This window comes from Parasteatoda tepidariorum, chromosome 5 (assembly GCF_043381705.1).
Source record: "Parasteatoda tepidariorum isolate YZ-2023 chromosome 5, CAS_Ptep_4.0, whole genome shotgun sequence".
NCBI lineage: Eukaryota > Metazoa > Arthropoda > Arachnida > Araneae > Theridiidae > Parasteatoda > Parasteatoda tepidariorum.
Window position 1 is genome coordinate 26,588,599 of NC_092208.1, and position 18,332 is coordinate 26,606,930.

Sequence of the window (18,332 nt, forward strand, 5' to 3'; positions counted from 1 at the left end):
AGTTAATCTTACTTTAACAAAGCCACTAAAATATGTCAGAAAAAAGTAGGCACTCAGTTTCTACTACAAAAATAGAAATTTGTCAATATTACAATCGAAGCAAAAAATAGATAGTCTTCAGTTTGTAGAGCCTGCTTTAAAGGAAATAACTGTTTTAACAGGATACGGTAATTCAAAAGAGAAAATTTTATATATGTTCCATAAAATCCTAGATCAGTTTCAGTTTGTCAATCAAGAATTATTGAGCATAATTCACCATATAGGATGCTGCCATTTCAGTTCTGTTGCATCAAAAGTAAAAATTTTGCAGATACTCCATGAAATTTTACAGACTTCAATTCGCCAAGCATAGCTTAAGGAAAATAACTATCTTACTGGATATTATTATTATTCAAGAGGGAAATTTCTGAAGATGCTCCATCAAAGCATCAACAGTTTTCAGTTTATGTCATCATTAATAATGACATGTTAATAATTATATGTGTATGTTGATTGTGTTTCAATTTATATTATCATTATTGCACGATAATATCTAATGTTGTAAAATTTATGATGGTCCACCCTCATGAGCTCGCAGCTTCTTGGTTACCTTTTGATTATAATTAGAGATTTATCAAAATAAGTTTTCGGGACACTTAGATACGTAGTTAATTAACCCTCGAAAGCTCATCGCTTCTCCATCGTCGAATACACGAATACTGTTATGGCTTCTTCAGTATTGGTGTAGATGATTGTCATCTCATTAAATATGTGAAAAAATAAGTGATTTGTTTTTAAACAATTCGGGAAGAGTTGTAAATGTATTTAGTTCTTCTTCTTTTTGAAGTTCTTATAGTGTATTTTAATATAACCAGATCAATCTTATGAAATATTAATTTGAGATTGTTTTTTTATTTTATTTTTATCTCCAAATTTCTTTTGCGTGGCTACATAGATATCAATACAAGTAGATATTGCAAACGATCTATACTATATAAATGCATACACACGCACAGATATATGTATGCGAGATATTTACATGCATATATAAGATGTTTATGCATAAATATATAATACGAGATACATACATATGCACGATAAATATACGCTTATATGATATAGACATGCATATATGCGAAAAATATATCTCACTGAGAAAATAAGACTTAAATTGTCTAGACAAATAATTTCAGTTATAGTTTTTAAAAATGTACAATTTGTTGAACATACATGTGTCTAGCCGTATTTTCTTTAAAGCAAAAAATAGCCTGAAATTCTGAGATAAATAGATTAATAAATTTTAATAATGTCCCAACATTTCATATCGAATTCTAGAAACCTCAGTGCAATTGAAAAGTTTAAATAAAGAATATATAATCATGTTACTAGGGTATCAATTATTTTTCCGAGAGATAAAAGATCTTTCCGAAGTGGTGAAATAAATTGGCGCGTTTGAGCTATATTTTGATAACTGTTAACTTGAGAACACGTTCGAAAAATAAAATACCTACTTGCAAGCTTCAAGCTTACTTGTGTAGAATAAGTAAGAGGTCCCCGTAGGATGAGTACTGCATGCTTTTTGAGTTAGTGCAGCACGTGCTTGAAAGCATAAATAGTTTGGTATTATTATAAATTTATCTATGATAAATATTTATTTACAAGACAAACATATGCATGTTTCCGAATGAATATTTTTATCAAATCGTTGTAGTCTACTTTTAAATTACTTTTGTTAAAGGAAATTGAAATTGTCATACTCTTACTATTTTATTATATATATATATANCATGGAAAAATTATATAGATTAACAAAGAAATTATTTAGTAAATAATTTTGGCAATGAATTTTGGCCTAAAATGGATATATATATATATGTGTTTGTGTGTGTATGCTTCTTTTATTCACTTTAAAAACTTAAGAAAATAAAGCTCGAGTTATTAATAATTTCACCATTTAAAATTCTTGAAATATTAGTCAGTAGTTCAAACATCATTTATTACACACTTATTTTGTATTTCTTTTAAATGTATATAAATAAATAAACAACTTTTTGTTTTTAACTTTTTATCTTTCGGTTGCATTATCATCGTTAGTACTTACGTGGCCTTACATTTAAATGTCTAAAAAATGTGCTCTTTTCTCAAGAAAGCAAGAAATGATCATAAGAAAAAAAACTTATACCCTTGTGCAACTCAGGAATAGTTTTTGAGGTGGAAGGAATTAAAAGTTCCCGTAAAATCTGGGTATCATAAGCATAAATAAAAAGCAGCACAAAGCCAACAATTATTAAATAACAGACGCCGTAGACGATAATTTTGGAACTTGGAGTTGAAAATATTTTCAGCCGACGCTCCTATGGTGTGAAGAAGTTTTTAATCAGTTACAAGAAAACATAAGAAAGGTTGTTAAGAAAGATGAACTAACCGCTATGGTAAAAAAGTGTAGATGCTGTGAATAATATCATCGATCAAAGAATTTCCAATATTTGTTATTGATGCCTTAGTAAATTATTATTTGTATGTAATATGATCTGTCGAATGGAAAAAATTAGAATCGATATTTTTCTTTCAATGGAGAAGTCTTGGTAATGTAAATAAATGCCTTTTATTTATTATAAAATACTATTTCTTCAGTTATAACATTCATTACAGCTTAAATATATTTTATTGGTAAAATTCATTTCTCAAATTTGAGATATTGATTTAAAAATGATTCCAAGCCTGTTTATAAGGGGTAGAACTTAACTCATTAAGTTGCAATATGTGCATTTAATGTATTTCACCTTCATGTTATAGAATTGTAAATTGAATTACAGTATTGTAAATTGATTATAGATGTTTAAATTTTTAAGTTTAGATACCCGCCAAACTTTTATTTAGAAAGGTTTGTGAAATGAATACATGCTTGGTATGAGCCTAAATGTTAGAGGTTTTGATAAGAAAATTAGATATTTCTTTGTTATATTAATTGTTCAACGCAGCATTAGTCTCAAAGATGAAGTTTCAATGATACTTTTTGTATTGTTTGGAAGAATTGCTTTTGTATTGTTTAGATCTTTCCTAGCAATGTTTAGAATTTAATCTAATTAGTTGGACATAGTTCACTATGGAAAAATAATTTTTTTACGTGTGTTACGCTCTATAATTAGAAATTTTGGTTTAATGATGCAAATTCTTATTAATATCAAATAGTTGTTAGTGATAGATAAGAAGATAAACAATAGACTCATTAGTTAGTAGAATATAAGCTAATAGACTCATGATTTTGTTTAGAAGAATTTTGTTATGATATTATATATTAATATGTCTTAGTTGGGTCAAGTAAAAAATGCAATTTAGTAGTATTTACTGATGAGTTAGATGAAATTGTCATGGATAATGTTACTGCGTGAGAGTTGATAAATTTAAATCCAAAATTCAAAATATTACGAAGTAGATCAGGTTGGAGAAGTGTTGGAACTAATTAACGAGAATAAATAACAGATAAAAAACGTCAGTTTGGACTGGAGCGATAAAGACTTAGTGCTGTATTAAATGGTTCGTCAAATGAAATTATTGAACCTACTCAAAAGAAACTAGTAGTTAATTCAAAATTTCCTAATGAAAAGGGAACTAGTCTGCATTTAGTTATTTTAAAGTGCCAGGCTTCTTACGTATTTAGGTCTACTAATCACTTTCGATGCCAGTGTCCAAAACTTAAGAACCAAAAACTAAACTTTCAAGTTTATCAAGTTGAACTAGGACAAGAGGAAAACAAATAATTTAATCCACAAACGCTTATAGCAAAAGTAAATTGGTTTAAAATTATGATGTTTTGAAACTTGGATGCAACTTCAGATCTTACATGTCGAACGCATGTAACTACATGCTTTTTGCTTTTTAATATAGCATGTTTTAAAACTTGCAAGATATGCTTACTAGTAAAACTGTGAAGGTCCAACTTGTTTTCCATTAGCAACAGCCTCGATGTCTTTACAGTTTAGAAAACATTGTAACCAAACCGTGTGTATTTAAAAAAAGACCTAGATAAATGGTGGTAATTCCTAAGGAATAAAACGACTGCCAGATTGCCAAATTAGCAAATTGCGCCAATACAAATCCCAGAATTAGATCTCTACAGAATTGAAAGCTGAAAGAAATTGAATTGAAACCTCTCTCTATTGAAAGCTGAAAATGAGGAAAATGTGCTACAAAAATAGCAAGAAATCGAAAACTCATCTGAACAAAATAATTACCATTAAGAGTTTATTATCAATGAATGAATGATAGATTATCAGCTTTGGAAATTAATTATGATACATTTTCTTTCTATATATTACGGTCCTTGATACGGTCTATTATCAGACGCACTATAAGCTTCTATGTAAAGTCTTAATAATCATGTGATATAATACAACTTTATTATTTTTACTCGACTGGTACCGGTGTGCATTTGTTTACGTTCGTATATCAGTTGGTTAAATTAGACGGTATATAATATAAATATAACGGTAGGATAAANATTGGCTAAATTAGACGATCTATAATATAAATATATAATATTTATTATATCAGGTATTATATAATAATAATTAGACCAAATTATTGAACGCACTGCAGTTTTTTTAATATTTAAATATTTTGCACGAGTTTATATGCAATACTTTTATGTTTAACCATACATGTAATGGGTTCTTATTTAGGAGATTTTTATATACTTCCTATTTGCATTTATTTTTAACCTATTGCATTGTAATGTTAACCAATTGATACACGAACGTAAACAGGTGTCAACCGGTTTCAGCCGCGCATAAACAATAAAGCTGTAAAATATCAACTGATAATTAAAATTTTACTTAGAATCTTATAGTGTGTCTAATAATTTGGCAAACAACTAAACTTCTTCATAGATTTGACATAAAGATTCGACATCAACCGCAATCTAAACCCGTAGAAAGATTTCATAGAACTATCTAGCGGATCTTAAATGGTACTATGTTTGAAATCAGAATCATACTGGGGGAAGTTACTATTTGCTCTTTTAGTTTTAAAAACTATAATACATGGAAGTAAAATATTTTTACCAACTGAGATAGTGGACGGAAAAAAATTCTACGAATCCATGAAACTTTATTATTAGAAAAATTGACCAATGAGGAAATCTCCTGTTATGGAATATGTTTTTCATCTAATCAACCGTTTTAAAAGATGCAAGAAATTAAAATTAGCCTGATGGAAGATATGACTTTAAAGAGGAAATTGTGCTACCATTACTACGAGAGTTATCAGGAAATTTTAGTTCTTAATTCAGTAATTTTAGGACACTTAGTAATAGGCTTAATTTAGCAACATCTAGAGCTAGAAAACTGCGTACTCAATGGATTGGTCCAGGATTGGCAGAAAGTAAAATATTTAAAACTATCTATTTAGTTAATATTTCTGGACCGGAACTAGAGTTGCGCGTTGATTACAGTAATCAATTACAACTTTAATTATTTACAGATAATTACTGCTATGTAATCAATTACTTGTAATCACGATTACAGGTAATGGCGATTACAAGTAATCATAATTTTTGATTACATCAAAGAAGGGCAAAAATGCAATCGATTGCATTTTTCAATAACTGTAATCAATTACTTGTAATCATGATTACAAATTTTGATCACAATTTGTAATCGTGATTACGATACTCAATTACAGTAATTAATTACTAGTTCATAATTACAAACATTCATAATTTTGATCACAACTGTAATCGCGATTACCTAACCTATTACTGCAATCAATTACTTGTAATTGTGATTACAAGTATTGAACATATACGATTACATGTCATCATGGTTACATGTAATCTTGATTACATGTTATTAGGATTATAATTAATCTAAACATACGATTACAAGACTATTGTTTACTTATATGTGATTATATTTTACAATAGAGAGTACAATGTTTTGTATAATGATATATTTTGTATGTATTTACAAACAGCGTGTGAACGAATAAATATAACTAAAATGTACGTGCACATGCATTTATGAAATGCATATGTAGATGCATTTTAATTATGCACATGTATACATGCACAATTGCACACACCTATATTGTATGTATAAAATATATGTACATAAGTATATATCTAAAAATCATTTATGTATGGGCAAACAATGTAGACATGTACATTAGTACACAATAAATGTATGCATTTTATCCAAATACTTGTGTATGCATAATATATATCCATATTCGCGCACGGATGTATATAAAAGCACCTATCGTGTTTGTACGAACTTAGGTATATTATTTGCACAATGTATGTTCCATGAATGTATCTACGATATATTTATGTCTTATGCATCGCTGCGCAATGTATAAATGTCCATACGTGAATGTTCAATTAAAGTAGGTTCCATGCATGCATGTACAATATATGTATGTCCCGTCTGCAAGATGAGCAATATATATGTATACATGTACGATATATGTGCATCATATGCATGTCCAATGTATGCATTTAAACATACACTATATGTGTATGTTCAATGCATGCGTAGAAATATGAATAATTTATTAGTGTGTGATTGTACGCACATAAGGCGTAGGTTTCTTTACATATACACATACATACATTCGACATGCATGTAGAGACGTACATACATACATTAGACATGTTTAACATATGTGCATACATATGTTTGACATGCATAACATACGCAGATACATAAATTTGTCATGCATAAACTATGTACATACTTTTAGATTTGGCATGTACATGCATGTAGTGTGCAGATGTACTTTCATATATTGTACATACGGGTACATATATTGTACATATATTGCACATATGTGCGTACATATGTACTATGGGCATATACTGTACATATATCCGTACTAATATTGGACATAAATCTTTCGTACAAATTTTACTTACGTATATACATGTTATTCCAATGTATGCAAAACGTACGATGTATTTATGTCCAATGAATGTATTTACAGATGTACAATAAATGTGTGTCCCATGTATACATAGCCGTATGTTATACTTATGAATGTAAAATGTATGAATGTATGTACATGCATTGTACATAAGTACATACATTACATGCCCATATGTATGTACAGACATTGTATGTACGTACAGATGCATATATACAATATATGTATGTATATATCTATAATACATTTATGTCTAAATATATGGACAATGCAATAAATGAAGTGTACGTGAGTTAAGTGTAAAAACCACTGATAACGACTCAAACAAGTTAAATAACAAAATCAAACAATTTTAAATTTAGTTGTCAGTTTTAATTGTTCCACATCTTTTTAAAATTGTTTGAATAAAAGTAATTTTCAGATATTTTCATGAAATGTTTGACATTTTAAATTTATTTTCTTATAACAAAGTGCATAGTTCATAGAAATTTTCAGATGGCAAAAAAACGGGTAATTTTATTTGTGGAAATACGAGTAATATTTAGGAATTTAAAACAAGATTATCCTTTTTCTTTCCGAAAAACAAAAGATTGAGTTTTATATGTCTTAGAACAAAATTTAAAACAAACTTTAATAACTTTACTGTTATAAAGTTTTTTATTACATGCACGATGTATGTACAGGCATTGTATAAGGCGACTACCTGGGTACGATGAAATTTTTTTTTTAAATTAATTTTTTTTAAAAAACATATGTGTTATTGTGTCATGTGTGACAAAACATATGTGTCATGTGTGACATAAAATGATATAAACAAGAAGAAATATTTTTGAATGTCGCATAGTTTTTAAAATATTTGAAAAATTAAGCCTAAAATGAGCGAAATTTAGAGCTTACGCCAGACACCATACACATAATTTAAATGAATAAAATACAATTTCTTTCTGTACAGATTATTTTGACCCTTATCTGTGTTCTGAACTAAAGGTTTATGAAAATTTTAAAAATTACCCAAATTAAGTGCTAAAATCTGGAAAAACAGCAATTTTTTCATTTTTTTCAATAGTTTTTTATGTTTATATACCTGTAACATGACCAAATATTTAAATTGAAACTTAGTTTTAGTTCAAAACACAGTATACATAGTTTATAACATTGTTACCAAATTTCATAAGAAAATTTCCATTAGTTTTGGAGTATGAGTGTCTGGCGTGAATCAAAATATTGAAAAATACAGTTTTTCAGAAAACGCTTTTGAAGATTAACTTAAACAAAAATAGTTACATAGACTTATTCAACAAGCTTTAATTTAATAATATTTGTAGTTCAGCCCCTTATGTAGCTCTTGCTTTTTACAGTTTGCATTTTAATTTATTATCTTTTTTTTATGACCAATTTTCTATTGAGCGACAAACAACGATTCGAGCCCGCGATTTTCTTTTTTTCAAAATGTTAGTTATGTATGCAATAATTCACAGCAAATTACCAGCTAACTCCTTCTAAAACAGTTTTAGGTTGTTGGAATCAATTGGCAAGCAATACCTAAGTCATTTTAGAATGCAGTATAGTTAAATATTTATATTTTTTTATAAAACAGGCAAAAATGACGCGTTAATTTTCGCTGTATTTTGTATACACAACTACATGATTAAAAATATTAACTTCATACTACACACTAATATTATTTTTAACTTTATTTCAAACAAAAACTGTATTATTTTAAAATAAACATTATAGGATATGCCTTTCTTATGAAAACACAAAATTTTACAGTACATAATTTTGAAAAAAGATTTACTATGTTAGCATATTTGTTTACTATAACTAAGCAGAGAAATAAAAGTACTTAAATAACAATAAAAAGTACTTAAATAACAGCTAAAACTACCGTCAATTTAATATTAAAGCTCTTTTTAATAAGATCGTGACAATTTGAACTCTGAATAAATCATAGCAAACAGAAAATATAAATATCAAAATTGATGCCATTTAATTTCACTTCCTTTAAAAAGTTTATACATAATTTGTTGCCAGATGCGTTTAATTAAAATTATATAAAAAAATTAACAAATATTAATATTTTTAATAGCGTTACAAGCAAAAAAAAATTCTTATTGGCTCAAAACTACATTGTTTATAATTTATTTTGACGTTTTCAGTGCACTTCCGAGGTTTCGGTTTCTCACTTCCGGTTTCAAAATCAGCTATAACTTTGCTTCTAATTATCCAAATTTAAAAAACAAAGCATTTTTAGAACCCTAAGAGTTCATTCTTTTCAAAAATGCAAAAAACAGAAATTCGAGTTATTTGATGAAATCGGTCATTTTAAGGCAGGCAGATACCTTAAATGTATCCATGTATTCATGCATTACATGTAATTACGTACATTGTTTGCACATTACCCATTTTTTGTTCATCCATACATTATATGTGCATATGTATTAACAAAGTACATAGATATATACGAATATACATATACAAACCATATGTACGTACGTACGTGCGTGAGTACGTACGTATATAAATGTGAATAAAATATTGTGTACTTATAATATTGTGTACTTATAAAGAACATTCGTACATATTGTACATAAATACGTACAATGTATGTACATACGTACATTGTATATACGTGCTACTATTGTACATTTATACGAGGAATGTACTTGATTACTGTAATTGAAAAATGTAATCCATGAATTTTTGCCCAACTCTGCTGTGAATGTCTGGTCTGAGGAAATAAAATTTTCTGTGTGAAATCTGATTCTACACCTTTAGAATATTAAACTGACTTTCTTCAATCGTATATTACTTCAGATGAATATTTTATGTTTATAAAATTATCAGTAACAGTCACTTGGAAAAGCGTCTTAAAGAATATGAAATTGGCCAATTGAGGATTATTATGAAATATTTTTTTAAAAAAAATCTCTAATAATCCAGGAAAAAAGCTAGTATAGTTGAACATAACGTTCAATTTAAAGCAAATACGCCTATTATGTCTAATCTCTATGACTTCTCCTATTACCTAGTGGAAGCGTCAAATAAGAATCAATGGCATCGTACAGATTATCGAAGTCTCAAAGAAGTAACAGGGACATAATATTTCCTACTTCCGAACATGAGAGATGAAATGGTAGCCGGGGCAAAATTCATTAGCATTTTAAATTTTTAGTCATTTCTGCTTTTATTACCAGTTTCAGGACCTATATAGAATTACGACTTTTATTTGGATTAAGAATTGATACCTATTTTTTAGAAAATTAATGACACTACTAATCAAGGGCTTTGAAGAATTTGCAATGCCATACTTTAAAAATGCATCTATTTACTTGAATACTTAGGAGTTTCATTCAGAACACTTGTTTTGCAGCTAATTGCAGATGCGGAACTAACTTTGAAGCTTTAAAAATATCAATTTGAGCAGGAACGTAAATGTATATTGTCTGATTGTCTGATTGATTGATTATAGAAACCCCTTTTATTTAAGGATACGAACAGTTACCGAATTCCCCGTACCTGTGACGTTAGAGCATTTTTGGGAATAACAAGCTCTAATAGTCGATGTATACCAATGATCTAGTTGCGTCATTAACTGGCACTTTAAAAGACAAAACTAAAAATAGATAAATTACCTAGGCTACCATATGCGACGAAATTTTTAAGAAATAAAAAGGAGTATTAATTAGTCAACAAATACTTTTCTCTCTTAATTACGAAGAAAAATTTATATTGCACACAGTCACTTCATAAAGTGATATGGGTGTGGTACTAACGTAACTGAATAGTGAAGAGCCATGAACATTCCGAGGTATATTTGAAGAAAAAGTTAAGCAAATCCAAGAAAATATATTGTACCAGAGAAAAATAATGCACCTGCATAGTCTCCATCAAAGACACTATACAGATGGACAAAAGTTTACCATTTTGGCAGATCACCACCCACTAACCTGGATAAAAAGATTCTAGTTCAGATGCCAGACTATTTAATTTTGAAAATATGAATAGAGAATTGAAGTATTGAGGACTTAGTTGAGTATTTTTAAGATAATTTGAATTAGACAATGTCTATTTGCTAAGGAGGTATGCGTAAACAATTTTTTTTTCTCTTATTGATACTTACTGATTAATCTAATTTTCTCTTTCATATGGTATGATTTAATTTAGAAAAAAAAGAGACTTGTATTGGATTTAGTTAACTAGTGTTTAAAAATAAAGTTTTGAAATGTAAATATGGAATTTCGTTTTTTTTAATTTTTAAGGTTTTGTTTAAATATTTTAAAAATTTAGGAAAGAAAATTTTAATTATTAAAAATTCTAGAATTTTAAAGTTTTGGAGTTATTAGTGTGGAGTTCAAACAGCTTTTCTCCTATATTTATTTGTAATTTCTTTTAAATGTATATAAATAAAAAAATAAATAAATAAGTTGTTTTATCCTTTCGTGGCAACATGATCGTTAGCACTTACGTAGCATTGAGATGTCTAAAAATTTTGTTTTCTCAAGAAGGCAGAAAATTGTTTGAGGGAAAAAAACATATCCTTCTTCATATTCGAGAATAGTTTTTAAACGTAGAAGGAAACGTAAAAGTCCTAAAAAATTAAGCATAAATAAAAAGAAAAGAAAAACAACCCACTGATACACAGCAACACTGATATCCAGACACGTGACCTATGACCTCAGCACCAGCTGATCGCTTATAAAGAAGATGGCATGTTAAAGTCGGGCTAAGATTCTTAACATAAGTTCCAATGTTAATTAACTTGAAGTTAATTAAATACAAGTCCGTATCTCACATCGAATTCGTTAAAATATAATTACTTCTCGTCTTCGTCTTTTACTTAACTTGGATTTATTATTTGTTTTATGCATTTTATTGTAGCCATGATATATTTTTGTTTTGTGCACCTCGGAACTAAGCCTAATTTTTTTATGTTCGACATGGCTTCGTGAGTGTTTTTGTGTTAAGTAAAAAATACATAGCGAAAGAATTGAAATCGTTGTGAAAGAATATGGAATGTGCCATTTAAGAGAATTGATACTTGAATGGATTGGCTTTCTCGAAATATAATGAAAAAAACAATTGCTAGCGTAAACAATGCCTAGTTTCAGCAAGCAATCGGTATAACCCCCTCCTACACCGTTTGCAGGCATCCCATTATTAAAAAACAGAGATATAATTACTTGACTTGTTCCTCTCCCCTTTCTGAATAACGCTATACCAAAGTTGAAACTTGATAAAATAGCTTAAGCTTAGACACTTAAATATTCAAAATCAGTATAAAAAAAGATTTTTTTTAAAGATTTATGTAGAAACTAGATATTTTAAATATGTTTTTTTTTACGATTATGATAATATATACTTTGTAGGGAATATTCAACATGATAAGAAAGTAAAACTATTTCTTCAAACTCAATATTGAATATTTGGACAAAATGGTTACGTCGAAATTTTTTTTTATCATAGACGACTTTGTGTTAAAGCAGCCGACATTAGCGTTTCCTGAATGAAAAAAATATGACTCTTTTCTCCCATAAGTGTGATAGTCGTTGTTGCTGACGTATGCCTGTTTAGGCAGAGGGGGTGCGATTGTTCCTGTTTTTCAGTGGCGCCATCTATGGCCAAGAATTCGACTTCTGCCTCACCATACGTCACACCCGCTTATACGGCGGACCCATTCATATATCCACAGATCGTAATTTTGTTCTGAATCGGAGAACGACAATCTCCAATCCAGTACCCCTAGAGGTATTGATATGTTATGGGAACATGGAGGACTTTTGCGAGTCGACAGATTTAACGCGCATCTGTCACTTTACTCTTCGGCCGGCGGGGTTCGAATCCACGAACTCTCGAATATGGGCCCAGTGCCCTACTGACCAGGCTATCTTAGCCAGTGTGATAGCATTTGGGCATAATTCATTTGTCTCTAATCAGTAATCAACCCATAATTAAACTATTGTCATACATCAGTGATCTCATTACAGATTTATTGCAGATTTTTGTTTATCTATCAAAAAATTTTAGTTGCATACTAAATCACTTAAAAAAAATTTTATTAAATATTTTTTTGAGTTTTAACTAACTCAAGATGTTTTCTTTAACTAAAAATTCAGAAAGAACTTAATTAAAAGTAATACTATCAATAAAACTTTCCAATCAAGAAGAAAATGCGTGACACGGTACCGCAAATATAAAATTCGATATTGGTATTAGTTGATTCACGTATATTTTTTTTTTTCAAATTTAGTCACGAAATCAGAATTGAAACCCTATTTTATTGCTACACTTAATTTATGATCAAGAGTTAAGTCTATTATTATCATGTAATCAATAAAAAATCTTATTGAAAATATTGATAGCTGAAATTTTACTTTTTACTCAATTTTAGTTCTTAAACAGAATATAAGACAGAAATAAGAAACATACAAAATAAGAAAGACGGTTTTATACCAAAATGTTGTTTAATTCAGAATCAAAAGTTCAAATTTTTATTTAGATTTTTTCTGAGGAATTTATTTTTTAAATATGAGCTATTATTAAAGGTTTCACTAAAGAACTTTTTTGAATGATTTTTAAAGGCATAAAACACACTTTATTCTAATTTTTATTTAATAGAATAAAAATCGCAAATAATATGATATCCTTAGTTATAATTATTTAACTGTTATTAAAGATATAGAATTTCTTTTTCTCAACATCTATGTAATTTATAAAACTCAAAATATTTCTCACATTTCTGAGAAACTTAAGTGTTAAAAAATAACACAAAAATATTTTTAATAGTATTTTACACTGTAATAAAATGTATGATCAAAATTAGTAGAATATGGTAAAATTCACCGTGTTTCTGGCTCTATAGGAATACCAAAAGACTCGGAAATTTTTACCAACGCAAAATAGTAATGATATTGGATAAATTAATGATACAAAATAGTGTTATAATATGCGATAAAATTTCGTAAATATAGAATTTGGAAATTTTGTCATGATTTCTTAGAAACAGATCTAATTATTCGGAAAATTTATTCGGTTAAAATTTACTTTACAATCTTGTATTATTTTTGTATTACTATTAAATTTTGTATTAGTTTTGTATTACTATTCAATTTTGATTAGTGATTTTACAGTAATTGTTCATGTTAAAATTACAGTAAATCAGATTTTTTTTTTGTTTCGTGAATTTTTACAGTAAAAATTGATTTAACGGTAAAATGTGCCTGCACACTTTAGTGCCAGGTCAGAACGTTTTACCGTAATGTAATCTTGAATTTTCATAGTGTAATTATAAGTAATTTTTACAATACTTTTTCTTGCGTACTTGCGCATGTTTATAAGTAGCGCGGAAGTACTTCGAAATATTTTTAAAAAAAAAAGAATTTTAATATTTTAACCAAGCTTTTGAGAAACTCACTATTTTAATAAAAGTATTACATAATATATTTATAAATAAATGCTTTGTTTTTATTTAACTCTCAACATTTTTTATGTTATACTTTTTCACAGTTGAAAGATAAATGTATTTGTTCAGTTATACAAAAATTTAAAATTGTAGTTTATAGAAGTATTACATATTGCAAACCATTACTATTTTAAAACAAAAATTTAATTTTAAAATAATTTTATTAACAAATATTTCTTAAATTTAAGTTTTCCGTATCCAATTCTTTTGATCGTGTGTTCAAAGGATAAAATTATTTATAGTTTTTAAAATAATAAATGTTGTAATCTGGAGAAACAATACAAATTGTAAAACCACTATTGAATTAAACAGATTTCTTTTTCAAAATATTTTTCTTCATTTTTTTCTGTTTTGGAACCAATGCTGCAGTTTGAGGATAGGACTATATATACCAATAAATATTGTGTTTCTTAGTCTAAGTTTTCGGTGTTCAAATCTTTTGATCCTGTATTTTTAAGATAAAACTATTTAAAATAATAAATGTTACATTTGGAAGGAAAACAATATATTTTGCCACATTATAAAATAAATATTGAATTAGATAGATTTCCTTTTTAAAATAATATTTTTCTACGTTTTTTTCTGTTTATGAATCAGATAAAATTATATTACATGAATAAATTCTATATTATTAATTTCTTTTTTCTGGATTATCACAAATCAGCTAAAAAAGGAATATTCACTAACAGCGATAAAATTTTTGCATTCCAAAAATTCTAGTTTTCATTATCTAATTATTTTTTTACTCATTCAAAACAAATAATATGTTACATTTTGAAAGAAAACAATAGATTTTGCCACATTATAAAATAAATATTGAATTAGATAGATTTGTATTTTACAACAATATTTTTCTCTGTTTTTTTTCTGTTTATGAATCAGATAAAATTATATTACATTAATAAATTCTGTATTATTAAATTCTTTTTTTTTGGATTATCACAAATTAGCTAAAAAAGGAATATCATTAACAGCGATAAAATTTTTGCATTCCAAAAATTCTAGTTTTCATTATCTAATTATTTTTTTGCACATTCAGAACAAACAATATGCAATAAAAAACAAAACAATAATTTTTAAACAATTCAACAATATATTTAAACAAAAAACAGCAGTTTTAAACATTTTTGTATTAATTCTCTAATAAATATAATATTTTTTATTTATTTTACTTACACGAACTTTATCTTGAGAGGTCCTGTCAAAACGTCCATACTCATTTATGCGTGTGTGTCTAGAAGAACATAAAAGAGCAAATCCGTAGATTATGGACATTGCTAAAAAGAAATACGTCGGTTTAAACGTCATCATGTATAACTCGATGCTTCTCTGTAAGACGACTTCGCTTCGTTTTGCATTTACCGCTGACAAAAGGTTTTATGAGAGGAACTCTCTTCCAATCAAGGGGTAAAAACTCGCGCATGCGCTAAGCAAATCTTGAATTTTCTTATGCTCCAGTAAAATAATTAAAGTGTAAACTGCTGAAGTATTATCACATTTTAAGTTTTTGTAATTTAGAATTGCAAGATAAACGTAGTATTTATTTAATGAATGTTTGTTTCACGTTTTAATATGTTAATTGTTATTTAATTTCTTATAGTTATAAAGTATTATAATTTTTTTTGAAGTAATAAACTAATAATAGCTTACAATAATAGCATGGGCGTAACACATAAAAGAGGCAAAGGAAGAGAGCTGTTTCTATCAGTACACGCAAAATATTCAGGATCAAATTGCGGTAAAAAGTGACAGCAATCAAGGTACTGGTGCTTTTACCGAAAAATCCATTTTTACCGGAACATGTTACGGAACAAAAAATCAGATATACCGTTTTTTTACAGAAATAATTACCGTAAAGTCATTGAATTATTTAAACTGAAACTATATTACTTTAAAAATGGATTTTACGGAAAAATGAGTTTTACGGATGATGCACCCAAAGTGCCAATACTTTATATCGTAATTTGATCCGGAATTTTGTACATTGTATACATTTTAATTTAATAGTATATAATAACGTTTAACTGACTAACCAACTATTATTTCATTCCTTAAATAATGAACTTAAATAATACAATAACACTAGCTGCAAAATCATGTGGGCCGACATTGAACCAACATTCCCCAATCTTCAATAAGTTCAATAAGGTTTCAAAGGACCGATATTTTTCTGATATAGGCCATATATACAATTGTCAGACTCACCCAATATTTTATAATCATTATTCAGTCAATATAAGCCCTCTATTGGCCCTATATAGGCCGATATTGAGACTACATAGAACCAATATTTAAAAACCTAGACATCTCAATATTGGTCCCTCGGAGCACATTCTCATAGGACCCATATTGATCCACTTTTGCGCCCAACTGGGGCCAAGGTATATTTGTTGCTAAGGAAGAAACTAAACTGTAACAAATATTTATAAGCTGTAACAAACATTTCAAAATTGATTGTCTGATTTTAATCCTTTATTCATACATTTTAACACACATGAGTTCTATATTTGTATGATTAGTTGAAACTGAAATCGTAAGTGTATGAAAGAAAAGCATTATTCAATATTACCACGAAAATGTTAAAGTTTTATTAATAAAATTGAAACCACTGTATCGTTTTAGAGTTCAAAATTTGATAATACTCTGCAGTTACGTTTAGAAATTGCAAAATTCATTCCCTGTTCTGAAAGTGACAAGAATGTTTACAGTAAACTCAATTTAATTTATCGAAAAGCTAGTTATAATGATGGTTATATTTCAACTAAAATTACCATAAAATTTATCTAATCTTCGATACAGATTTAAAATTCACATAGACATTTAGGCTCTGATGATTCCATGGTTACATTTTTATTTAGATTTAACTGTTCTGACCAACGGAGTCTTAAAGTTGCGTGAAAGAAAATGGTGGAAAAAAATAATCAATGAATGGAAATTAACATTTGTGATTCTTTTTGAATGAAATAAAATTCTACATATCAAATGAAAGTAATTTATATATATTCCTGTATTTATTATTATGTAAATTATAATATTGAATTATTTATAACAGAAACTTATATTTTAATAAAAAAAAATATCATTCAAATTCCAACAATAATTGCCTGGTTCAGATAGGCACTCCGAATGTAGATGAAAACTCTATATATTCTCTAATATGAAACTTTTTCAATACAAGTATTAGGAATAAATTATGCAAGTAAATTTTCTGATTTGAATAAAAATATATATTTGCGATAAAACTTGTGGGAAAAAAAAATAACGGTTTTGAAATATTGATTTTCAAACTAGAAGTAAAAATAACTAATATATATATATANAAACCATTTCATTCTCTCCCCTTCTTTGTATAAAATAATTTGAAAAGATTCTCTTGTTTCAAATCTGTATCAATTCTATTCACACATATTGTGTACTTAAAAATCTCAATAATATATATATATATATATATATATATATTATTGAGATTTTTAAGTACACAATATGTGTGAATAGAATTGATACAGATTTGAAACAAGAGAATCTTTTCAAATTATTTTATACAAAGAAGGGGAGAGAATGAAATGGTTTTTTCAGATCATTTTGCGTCATGAGGAACGAAATAAATGTGTAAAATATTTAATGTCTCTTGGCATATTTATTAGTTTTTTTCTATTTATGCTTCTAGGGATAAGAATTTCTAAGACGTTTTTTTGTTGAAAAAATAATTAAAAAAATTTTTAGCCTAAAAGAAACAAGGGAAAACCAACTTTTTATTTTAAAATAAGTGATTTTAATTGCCTATAAATTCAAACCAAACAAACTATAATTTAAGTGAAAGTAACAAAATGTGTTTATTTTTTCTGATACAGTGTTAAAAATGACAAATTATATATTAGATAAAAAAAATAAATTTTTATATGAGTGAGAGATTTATGTTTGAATTGAAGCACAACTACAATGCAAAATAATTTTTTTAATCAAAGTTAAG

The 18,332-nt window shown here is 27.6% G+C and overlaps 1 protein-coding gene across 1 annotated transcript in view; it reads right to left on the minus strand.

The window, feature by feature from the left end:
• Positions 1-15,722, minus strand: part of LOC107452234 (uncharacterized) — a 96,817-nt gene extending 81,095 nt beyond the window's left edge. The window contains exon 1 of the mRNA XM_016068578.3: positions 15,539-15,722. Coding sequence (XP_015924064.1) covers positions 15,539-15,673 — 135 coding nt within the window. The 5' untranslated portion in view covers positions 15,674-15,722. The remainder of the gene's footprint in view (positions 1-15,538) is intronic.
• Positions 15,723-18,332: the final 2,610 nt, after the last annotated feature.